Source organism: Dendrobium catenatum, unplaced genomic scaffold (assembly GCF_001605985.2).
Source record: "Dendrobium catenatum unplaced genomic scaffold, ASM160598v2 fragScaff_scaffold_414, whole genome shotgun sequence".
NCBI lineage: Eukaryota > Viridiplantae > Streptophyta > Magnoliopsida > Asparagales > Orchidaceae > Dendrobium > Dendrobium catenatum.
Genome location: NW_021318876.1, coordinates 2896480 through 2908289, shown reverse-complemented (window position 1 = coordinate 2908289; position 11810 = coordinate 2896480). Strand labels below are relative to the sequence as shown.

General features: G+C 32.4%; 1 protein-coding gene across 2 annotated transcripts; it reads left to right on the top strand.

The window, feature by feature from the left end:
• The first annotated feature begins 1104 nt into the window (after positions 1-1104).
• LOC110105247 (GATA transcription factor 26) lies at positions 1105-10199 on the top strand. 2 transcript variants are annotated; one of them, XM_020834655.2, is made up of 9 exons: positions 1105-1694; positions 3849-4014; positions 4676-5047; positions 6273-6702; positions 6857-6929; positions 7210-7313; positions 7393-7576; positions 7732-7852; positions 9380-10199. In XM_020834655.2, the coding sequence occupies exons 3-9, from the start codon at positions 4825-4827 to the stop codon at positions 9796-9798; spliced, it is 1554 nt and encodes a 517-aa protein (XP_020690314.1). In that variant the 5' UTR covers positions 1105-1694; positions 3849-4014; positions 4676-4824; the 3' UTR covers positions 9799-10199. The 2 variants fall into 2 exon arrangements, with proteins under 2 accessions (XP_020690314.1, XP_020690312.1); XM_020834653.2 differs by lacking the exon at positions 3849-4014.
• Positions 10200-11810: the final 1611 nt, after the last annotated feature.

The following is an 11810-nucleotide window of genomic DNA, read 5'->3' as shown; positions in this document are numbered from 1 at the left end:
AATATTTACTATATATTCAATAATAAATTTATTGCAACAACTCAATAGAATTTCCCGTCAATGGTCAACTCTCTATCCACTATTATTTCTATTGTATTATAAATTATAATATACTTTTTCTCTCCCACATGCAGCAGCTTACAATTTTCTCCCATGTATTTTTTTATTTGCAGTTAGGCTTTTTCAAAAAGGCCATATTAATTTTCTCTCACCTCCAAACTATCTAAGAAGTCTTCAGGGTTTACTTTGCAATTTTAATTACTTTTGGCGTTAATTACAACCATGACTCATCCAATTCTTAAAATTTACATATAAATTATTATAAAATATGAAAATACAGACCTTTCTTCTATACTATAAAATATTAATTAAGATTTACATCATGGATTTTTTTGTAAAATTCAGAAATAACATTTATTACAATACTAACCCTCGATTTTCATTAAAAATTTTCTTTATTAATAGTTTTTCGGTTTCCAAATAGTTTTACCAAAACGCGTTGCTAACATTTTCAAAAAAATTTGAAATGCAATATAAGCAGAAAAGTCGGGGGGTATTACTTTAATAATTTTTCCCACAGGCTTTTCAAACTACTAATGGAGTCCAGGTTAAATGCACCTAAAGCAGCCTGAGGGGCATCATATGCAATTAAACATTTACACAAAAAAAAAAAATCTGATATAACTGATTTATCCAGTTTTCAAATTTACCATAATGGACAAAATTATTAAAATCAGAAAAACTTAGTTTTTTAATAAGAAATATATTTTCTTACAAAGTTTAATTAATAGAAAAGATAAAAAAAATTTCAAAGTAGTATTTTGTATGATAACTTTTATGTGGAGATAAAAATTAAAATAATTTTGAGAGCATTATAAAGGAGCAAAATGGTTTTCGACCATTTAAAAATATCGTTTTCATTTATTTATTTTTTAAATGGAAAATAGAAATAATTTATGAAAAGACTAATTTTATCTTGATTTAAAGAATCAAATAATAAAATTGGTATTTTGAAATAGTGATAAATAAATTATTATAATTTATGGTATAATAAATAAAATTCTTTATATATATATATATTTAATTATTTATACTCTCAGCCAAATTAAAAGAAAGAAAGAAAGAAAAATGGGGTCTCTCCAGTCTCCACTAATTAACCATCTCTTCTTTTCCCCCACCTTAATTTGATTCCTCCAATGATCTTCTTCTTCTATTGGATTGAACATATTCCCCTCTGAAGAAAAATAATCTAAATCTGTAAATTTTGTAGTTTTTCATTACTCCATTTCTTCTTCTTCTTCTTCTTCCACTTTATTAAACTTCTATCTTTTCTGTCCTTTTATCTTTCTTCTCGCCTCTTTCCTGTTTGTTCTGCGGACTGAGAGGCCAAGGGGTTAGACTTGGAATTTTCGTTCTGCTTACAGGAGAATCTAATTCTTCAGTTTTGGAAGAGAAGAGCCCTTAGGACCTATTGATTTTTTTTCTTTTTTTCCTAAAAAAAGCCATGAGAATACTTTTCTAAAAATATATAGTGAAACTGGTTTGAATTTTTCGATATTTTTAGTAGAAAAAGTGAAAAACACGGGTTTTTAATCTGTTTGGTTGTTAAATTCTCCCGGAATTCATACGAAGGGGGAGAAACGAAGTCTCTGGCATGGCAAAACATGGACCTTGCCGTCATTGTGGAGTTACATGTGAGCTATTGTTCATGTCTCTAATGAATATTTTTATTTATTTTTTATCTTTTTTTTTTTGTTAGGATTTTTCTTTCTATTATTAATGTTATTTAGAAGATTTTAAGCTTCGGGTTTTAGCCGTTTTTGAAAGTTTAGGTGTTTCAGAAGCAAAGTAACCGTCTGTTGAATTTGATTTTGACTTTGTTATTGTTCTTCTTCTTCTTCTTCTTCTTCTTCTTTTATTTTATTTTACCTTCCATTCTTTGCATGTTTTCAAAATTGGACCTAAATTATGGAGCCGACTTAGGGATAGGAAAAGCTTACGGCGCTTTATTTGACTTGTTGGTCCTTGGTTTGCTTCCCTTAGTCATTTTAAGGCCTGTTCTCTCTGTTGGGATGCTAATTAGATTGGAGATAAGAGTAGAGCCAAGAATTTCATGAACAGCACGCTTGAATACGTGAAATTCATGTCGAATTTTACATGTCTCTTGGTCCTCTTTTCTGCACAGCTGAGGTTATTGGTTTTTATGTGGTAGATATTGAGGTTTCGTTTGGGACCGCTTTCTCACTACTTCTTAAAGCAGTTTTTTAGTATAAAAAATTTAATTTTTGCACTAGAAAGCTGCATTAAAAAGCATTAAAAAAGCCGTCCCAAACGAAGCCTGAATTGCTAGGCAATTTCATTGACTTAAAAGTGGAGAAGTTCTAATTAGCAGCTGCAGTTTCTTGTTGAATTGAAATAATGCTTAAAGAGCAGGCACAAGCTTGACCATTTCTCTATTTCCTTTGGTGTTAAATGATTATCTTGTTCAGAACATGACTTGCACTATTTTCTCACACTACTAACAGGCTATTTAATCTGAGATGTCCAATATTTGTAACGTGAAGTCTCATAAACTGAATTTTCAGCTCATGTTGTGTGTTAATTACTGCTAATCATTGGTCTTCACATCCCATGTACTTCAATTCTATCATGGAATAAACAAGGGCTGTAGGAGAACTCAGCATTGCTACTTTTTGGTGCCAAAAACTCTAGTTTATATTCATTTTATTATCTACTGAACTAATCAGCTGTTACATAGTGAGACCTTCCTTTGTGTGATTGAAATCTAATCTTGAAGTCCCTGAAAAAAAAAAAGAGACAATGTTTACATTTTAGCGTTCATCAGTAGAGCCCTTTCAGATTCCAAAACTTCAATCTTTTACATTTTCCTTTCATTCATGCTTTTTTTGTATCCTATTCTATGATCAATGCAATCTACAGTATGCTCAAAGCATTCTGTTTGTAGCCAACAAGTTTATTCATTTCCTTGAAAAATGGATTGTCTATATTATCTAATGAGATTTGATTTGAGGAAAAAAACCAAGTAATGTTTGGAGGTATTGATGTAATTTTCAAATTTTCTTTATGAACAAAAATTATTTCAGCATTGAATTTTATGTTTTCTTAGACTTTGGTACTCGAGGATGAGTTACTTGTGCCTTGTGGAGGGGAAAGATCCATCAATTGGCCAGGGCCTTCCACTTCTCCTCTTTATTTATGATTGTGTTCGTCCCTGTGGAATTTGATTGTGTTGATCAATCAGATTATATTGTTGCCTCGGATCTCAAGTCAATTTATCGTGCTCGTTGGGGGGTGCGGGAGGTCCTCCCCCTGCTTGTGTTTGGGTGTTTTGCACCCATTTTTTTATGTGCGTCACTTTGGCACTGCGTACCCGAGCTCCATGGTGTTGCAAAGTTTGCTTGGAGAAAAGACAGAGAGTAGAGCTCCACAGTGCGAACCAAATGATAGAGGTTGAGCACAGTAATGCTCCAAACTGGTGCCATAATGCTCCTAGGTGGACTTAACAGTTTTCTTTCTCGTTTTTCTTAAGGGTGGCATCCATTGGTGTTATTTACATTGTCTTTCTCTTTTTGTTTTGAGTGTGAGAATAGTGTAAGCAAGGAGAGAAGCAAGGAGAGAGCAAGAGATAAGAGAGATTTGTACTTATTTCTCCCAAGTTTCATAGTGGATTTCTTGGTGTGGTGTGGCTCCATGATTTTTTCTCGATTTCGGATTTTTTCACATTAAATCTCGGTGTCCTTTACCTTCCCCTGTATTTCTTTTTTTTTTATTTGTTTCGTTACAGTGTTTTACTTTCACATACCCAACTGATTGGAGTATTAAAACAGTTTTGTAGTGTTAACCTGGAGCTTAGGCTTATGTATTGTACCATTGAAAGAGCACAAGATGAAAAGAACGAGCCTTTTGCCATAGTATTAACCCAGCATGCTATAGTAGACATACCATTTGTAAAAGCCCCTTGTACCTGGCAATTCAAAAGCTTGTTCGTATAGAGTGAGAATTCCTTTGGTCCCATCTTTTTCCTTTAAAATGTTCATACTTTAAGATGTTGATGCCTTATTGCCTTCCATAACTACAGTTAGAATCTTTTGCTTGTCTTTAAAATGTTCATACTCTAAGATGTTGATGCCTTCCATAACTACAGTTAGAATATTTTGCTTGTGTGTATACTCGTAGAACATAATTTAGTACCATGGATGTATGACATGGCGATGTTGGCTATTTTATCTGAATAAACTTTATAAGTGATGACTACATTGTTTGTTTTTCATTGTCTGAACTTGTATAGAATCTAAATTTCATGATAAGATACCACTCCTTTGATAATATGGCATGCACTAAGCTTGTTTTAAACTTTCAGTTTCCATTATATTTCAGCTAGATAATCATCATCTTATCGTGCATTCCAAATTTTATGCATTATATATGTTATTAAGTTTAAAATCCTTCTATGAATTTTTAAGGCCGAATGGCACCTTCGAGCATTCCATATTGTAGAATTATGGATTTTTTTGCCTCTTCAGATATAAGAACTTGGCATAGAAAGATAACTTTCAGAGAATTTAACATTATTTTCTTTTGCTTTTCATATTAGCTCTGTCAATTTTATGATCACTACACTTATGTCTATTTCTAAAGTTAAGTGATGCAACAGGTACTCCTCTTTGGCGAAATGGACCCCCAGAAAAGCCGGTATTATGTAATGCATGTGGCTCAAGATGGAGAACAAAGGGTTCTTTGGCAAACTACACTCCTTTGCATGCCCGAGAACTCAGTGAATGGGAAGAGCCTAAGGTTGTCAAAATGAAAAATATTTCTTTGAAGTCCAAAGAACATAGATTGAATAAAAGAAAGCAGATGCATGGTATAGTGGAAAATGAATGTGAAATGAGATTTTCTGAATTAGACCAAAACTACGTTAGAACCTTTGAGGGAAATGCTAGCAATCGATCTAGCTCTGGATCAGCAATCTCATATTCAGAAAGCTGTGCAAATTTTGGTGTTGCTGATGCAAGTGATTTGACAGGTTTTATACTGTTTCTGTACTATTAATATTTGATGATATCTTTGTGACCATTCTTCTGTTATTATTCCAGTCAGATATTTTTTTTAAGAGCTTTGTTTCTGATATTTTTGTTGTGTTTGTCATATTTATAATGTTTTAATTATTCAAAGGTAATTTATGTATCCTCTGGTAGAAAACATTTTTAACTGTTTGTAGTGCAAATTAAGAACCATGTGTTCATGGGAATGATAAACGTAGCAACTTGACACCAATATAATGAGAAGCAATTCTCTCTAGTCTCTACTAGGCTTTGTCTTTATTTCCCTTCCCTCTAAACTCACCATTAGAGGAATGGTTGAGCTCTCATGTATTGAAGATTATGTAATTGAAAATAAATTTTGGAGGTTTTGACATAAATAATGAAAGGTAGAAAATGCATGCATCAATTAGTGTTAGAGGATTAGGAAGGAAAAGGATTTGACCTAAGAGAACATCTCCAAAATTATTTGTAAAGAATATATTTAACACGGAGCTGCTAACTATGACGAATGTGCTAACTATGTATATGACGCCGAAAATAGACCGATTTGATATCACCCTTCAATTCGAATTAGCAAAAGCAATGTCTCCTTGCATAATATGGATTCCAAACATTCATGATCTGCATGTGAATGAGTCGAATTACTTATCCCTCGGTCTATTAGAGAACTATCTATCCAAGGATTGTGAAAGATGATCCACGGAAAAGATTCTTATTATTGCTTCGACTCATATTCCCCAAAAAGTGGATCCCGCTCTAATAGCTCCGAATAAATTAAATTAACACATGATAGCGCTCAATAGAAACAAATAAAAAATGTTGATTTATAAATAAAATTCTAAATAGTTATAATAAGGCTAATGATGATGACAATCATAGTTTTATTAATTAATAATGTAATGATAAATAGCTACTTATTACTTATATACACTAACATGCACTATTTGTGGAGCTTATACTCATATTTCTGGTGTAGCATCCATTAAAATACATTAATCCTTATCAATAAAGTAAAATTATTTGCAATGATTCTACATGTGATCTAGTTTTTCATATACATTTTTTTCATTTATGATTATAATACCATCAACTAGCAAGCGGCAGAGGTTAAATATGTTAAACTTTCACAAACATAAATAGTCTTTCTTCTTTTAATCCATTTGCAAGATGACTTCGAATGTCTTCAAATATTTTTTTCATTTTCAGGCTCAGCACAGTCGAATGCCTTGGATTCTTCACTAGTGCCAGTACCATCAAAGAAGAGAAGTGTTAAACACCCAAAACCTTCTCCTGTTGAAAAGCTTACTAAGGTCCTATGCTCCTTCTGGCATGAGCAACAGTCATCTAACCTCTCTGGATCCTCAGAAGAAGATTTACTTTTTGAACGTGATATAACTAGGAGTTCAGTTGAGATAGGACATGGAGGTGTTCTTCTTAGATATCCAAGTTATAAACCTATAGAGGAGGAATCAGAAGCAAGCTCACTTCCAGCTGACAATAAGTTAATTAGTGAGGCATATTCAAGATCTGCATCATTTCCTGTAATTAGTGAAAGTAAAAGAACTCGTTCTTCTGATGCTGCCATTGACAAAATTGAAAACTCCACAGTTCATATGTCACAAGAACATGCTAAAAGGTTCTGTTCTGTTTATTTATCTTGTCCTTACCCCCATCATAAATACTAAAATAGATACTACTTCTTCATCTAGTTATTGGTGATGGTTATTAATGTTTGAAAGTCTACTTTTTTCAAGGATATTCATGTTTATAGTTAACTAATATATTTCCAGCGAAAGTGTTTCGCCACAAAACCTCAGCATGCTAGAAGATAGAGATTCACCTCTGAGGTTTGTTGATCTTAAAGTAAGCTCTAATTCTATAGTTCATAATAACCTTTTCATACCTCAAGCCAGAGAGAATCATCCGGATTTTTCTCTGTCTACAGTAAAAGCGCAATCAAAGTGCAGTTACTGTTGCAGATGTGCTTTGATTGCGCTTTTACTGTAGACAAAGAGAAATCCGGATGATTCTCTCTTTCTGGTGTCCTCACCTAATATTGTGCCCTTAGAAACTTATTGAGCACTGTTGTTTGTTTTTAGCTTTTCATCTCTCTTATAATCTTATTTGGCATCTATCTTAACAGGATGTTGTTAGTCTTGAGGTTTTCATGAAGTATTTGACAAATGATGAGCAGCAGCGACTGATGAAATATCTTCCTTCTATTGATACGGCTATGCCTTGTGAAAGGTTTGTCTTCCTCTGTTTTTCAAGTTATCAATGTATGCACATAAGCAACTACATTAATGGCTCATTTTTACTTTTGCAGCCTTAAAAGCATGTTTTCTAGTCCCCTGTTCATGGAGAACTTATCCTACTTCCAGCAACTTCTCCAAGATGGAGTTTTTGATCTCTCCTTTTGTCACATGAGTGTTGGAGAATGCAGGGCTCTGAAACTTGCTTTGCTTAATTCTTTGAAATCTGGATGGGTGGATCACTACGGAAAAGTGAAGGTATCAAATTGTTGGTTAGAAAAATTTTGCTGTTCCAAAAGCTAAATGGAGAATTTATATTGGTGGTTACAATTTATTATGTTAATGTGAACTTTAATTTAGAACCTCAAATCATTATCATTCGTTCTAACGATTTAATATTCCATTTGCAATAGGATGTAAAACGCCAGCAGAGTGCTGTAGCAAATGGGGGAGAAAACAGTGCGAATTTTCTTCTGCGTTACAACTTAGCACCTAGCAAGAGGACTCGTCAGATTCAAAATGGGCATATGCAAGGTTTGTTTGCTTCTCACTTCTCCCACATCTGCTATTCAGTTTCTTGTTGCGCTTTGTGGAAAATTTCTACTTTTTTTCCACTTTCACCAAGTTAATTTTCCTTTCCGATACTTGGATTTTCCAAGCAGTTGAAAGCAAGAAACTTTTTTTAAGATTCTGATATGATCCTAGATCTAATTTTTCCATGGAGTAAAAAAATGATCTTTAGGGGCTTTTATTGATCTAAAACAAGGTCAGATATCTGGAAAATGTTAGAAAGTTTCATTATTCCTGTAAATCTTGGTTACCTGCCTGAATTAAACGCGGATGTGTGGGTAAAGAATAATTTTGGGTGATGAATAACCGAAATTTTTTAGCATGGTGAATTCTAATTTTCCATTTGTTCTAGTTCAGCAATATTTGAGGTCTTACTTTTGTTTTGTGTAATTCTTTTTGAACAACTTATATTTATGTACCCTTTTGTCTAGCTATTTTTCTTCTTATTCCTCTCATATTAATGTTATTTGCTTATATATTGATGCATCTTGTGCTGGCTCAAATCACTCAAATTTATTTTCATATAGTTTGTTGATATTCTTTTATCCTATACATTGTTATTAATCTATCATTCTTAAGTCTTATGACATATAATTGTGAGCTCCGAAAATTTGTCTCCAGCCTCCTCGCTGATTTTTGTGGGAGTTTTAACAGAATAAATTCCGTGGTAAATTTTGGAAAGGCAAATGAGTTATTGATAAGACGCTACACAAAGATTTCGCTCTCATTTTACAAGGACTTTATGATCTGAGTTATGGTTTCCTACAGGCACAAACTCCTATAGCTAATTATCCCTCACGATAACCAGAGAGAACCTTCGATTAAGGCTAGTTTTCAATTAGATAGGTAGAAATACGTGGTATTTCCACAATTATTTGGTAAATAAAAATTATTATTCATAATATTGGTGCACATTCGTTTTACTATTTTCATTCTCTAGGCATGTGATGATGGCCAGAAATAGTGTATTCTCGTCTTTAAAAAATTAATTCAAGCTGCATTTGCAACATGCACTTGGATTTTTTTAACCAAAAAGTCATCAAAATTGTTTTTTTTTTTTTTTTGTACAAGAATCGTTTTAGAAGCAAAAGTTCCACTGTGGTTAAGCACTGATTTCTTGAAATAATTATACAAGTAAAATTTTAAGAACTCAGACATCCACTTAGCAAATCCCTTTGGGCTCTAGAAAGGAGAGACAAAGAAGCACTCACACCTTGAAACAAAATCAAGAAGCTTGGTGATTTATGTAATTTCATTATTTTAATTAAGATGATGGATATGTGCAACAAATCAAAATAAATGTAGGAACAAGTTTGTAGACTTTAGAATCTACTAGAAAATTAAAATAATAATAATAAAAAAAATAAAAATAAAAATAAAAAACATGTGATAATACCCAATGCCTTGTTATTTTGAACAAATATCTTCCTTTCCTAACACATTATTGAGCTATCTGATAAGTGGTTGCTTTGCTTGGACTGTTCAATGCAGATTCCAAGCGAATCATGAGGAGCCCAAAAATAGTGTACAGATCCAGCAACACCAAATCTCCTTCTACAAAATCGTCAGTGCTGAATCCCACAGAAAAAGAATCAAAGGAAATGCTTGATGCTGATGGCCTTGTCGGCAATGAAGGAGCTTGCGTCAGTCCACGAAGCCTCTTCGCATGGCCTCCATATCCAAGCTCAGAGTTTCAATTCACAGATGACAGCTCTGATCAAGACTTGCTGCTTAACGTGCGTTGCAGTTCTTCGTTCCCAGAAGCAGAGCTCCTCCTTCATCATCCCTGTAATGAAAAAACATCGTCGAACAGCTCTCGGGCTGAGAGTTGTGTTGCCACTGAGGAAGAGAGTCTCTGCAACTACCCAGCTTCTAGTTTTAGCAGCCAGCAGCTGAATCACCATAAATGAGCTTAATCCTATGGATGTATAGCCCTTCTCTTATTTCTCCTATGAAGGGAAAATTTTTAGGTCCGGTCACCTGACAGGATGTATCTCCTGTATCTCTTTGTCTACAATAAAAAACACAGCTGCTACAATAACTGCGTTTTACTGTAAATAGATGGAAATCGGGATGTATTCTTCTGTCAAGTGATCAGACCTATTAACTTTCCCCTATGAAGATGGGTGCTTTCCATCTTCTGATTTAGTATAAAGGTACTTTTACTCTGCTCTGCTGATGGTGTTTGCCTAACTTGATAGCTGAATGTTTCCTTGTAATTGGTGTAGCCTCTTCATTGTATTTCTCATTTCTCAGTATCTGCTCTTGATTTCCTTATTAGCTTACTGATATATCACAAAATTTTCTATCATAAAATGGTGAAATGTGTGTCATGAGGCCATCATATCCATGAAATTTCAATTTTTTAATCTGAACCATTAGTTTAAAGCAACAGGAAATCTTTGCACATGGTTTTTTTTTTTTTTTTTTGTGGTGTGGGTTGGGGGGGGACATATCGAGTACGCAAGCTTTGAAACGAGCTAGATTTTGCGGGGTACATACCATTATCAAGATGAGCTGCATTTTGTGCATGATTTTGATTCTCTTGGAAATATCCCCTTTTTTTCTTTATTGTAGCACACATCATCCCCAAGGGCGGATTCAGCCTTAATTTTCGGGGGGGTTCATAAATATCCTTATAACCAAAATTTATTCCGAGGGTGCTGCCTCTCAACTCCTATTTGTTCATCGTTGTATGTTTTCTAGATATGTTGGAGGTCCAAGGGAGCGCTGCTCCCTTGGCGGGATTCGAACCGTCTCTTCAACGTTTCTTTTGTAAAATATCCTCATCTCTTTCTTCTTTATCTTCTCTTTAATTCATCAGCAGATTTCATTTCTTGATTTCCTGATTTCTTCCTTGGAATTTAAACTTTATAAATTCTATAATCTTACAAATTAAAGACCAAAACAAAAGTTCCTTCAGGCCTCATATTGCAAAGTGTATTTTATTTATTTTTAGATTAAGCACATGAATCCTTAATTTTAACTTTTTGGCCTATATGTAGATCTTTTTAAATAATTGCTAATTATCAAACTTTTGAAGTGTTATAAGTGCTTATGTTTGGTTAAACTGTCTTTGATGTGATTTTTATCGACTTCCCTGCATATTCCAGTTCTTTCTTCTTCAGAAGCTCGCAGTTTTTGCCGCAGTTGAGACTTGAATGGTAAATGTTTTAGGTTTAGTTTGGCACGGTTTTCTTATTGGTTCTTAAACTGACTTTATACTACAAAATTTTTATTTTTTGTATTAAAAATTTACTTTAAGAAACAGTAAGAAAGCTATTCCAAATGAAATCTCGATCTTTTTCGCTCAGAAGTCTTAAAATGGCACTGAGAGTGAAATAATGGGTTAGTTACTAGTTTTTTTTTTTTTTTAGCATAGTCTAATTGTAGTTTATTGATTAAACAAAAAAGAGATAGAAGTCATTTTCACTATCATCATAATGACCTTATCCTAATTATTTTGAATTGGTTTTTTTATATTAATTATCCATCCTTAATTGTTTTGTTGGATGCTGAATTTATTTTGAACAATTTTTTTTTAATTAGTCTACTTGGATTTAAAAATAATCTTTACTTATAAGTATTTTTTCATATAATATTAATGTTTAAATTTTCTCAAAAAAATATTAATTTTTAATTACATCAAGTGAAATAGAATCTATTATATTATTATTATTATTATTATTATTATTATTATTATTATTATTATTATTATTATTATTATTATTATTATTATTATTATTATTATTATTATTATTATTATTATTATTATTATTATTATTATTATTATTATTATTATTATTATTATTATTATTATTATTATTATTATTATTATTATTATTATTATTATTATTATTATTATTATTATTATTATTATTATTATTATTATTATTATTATTATTATTATTATTATTATTAT

Excerpts from the sequence above, each read along its gene's own strand:
- LOC110105247 (XM_020834653.2), top strand. The coding sequence starts at position 1,655 with ATGGCAAAACATGGACCTTGCCGTCATTGTGGAGTTACAT. Across the intron at positions 5,048-6,272 it reads TGATGCAAGTGATTTGACAG|GCTCAGCACAGTCGAATGCC; the intron begins GTTTTATACTGT and ends TTTCATTTTCAG. Across the intron at positions 7,853-9,379 it reads TCAAAATGGGCATATGCAAG|ATTCCAAGCGAATCATGAGG; the intron begins GTTTGTTTGCTT and ends TGTTCAATGCAG.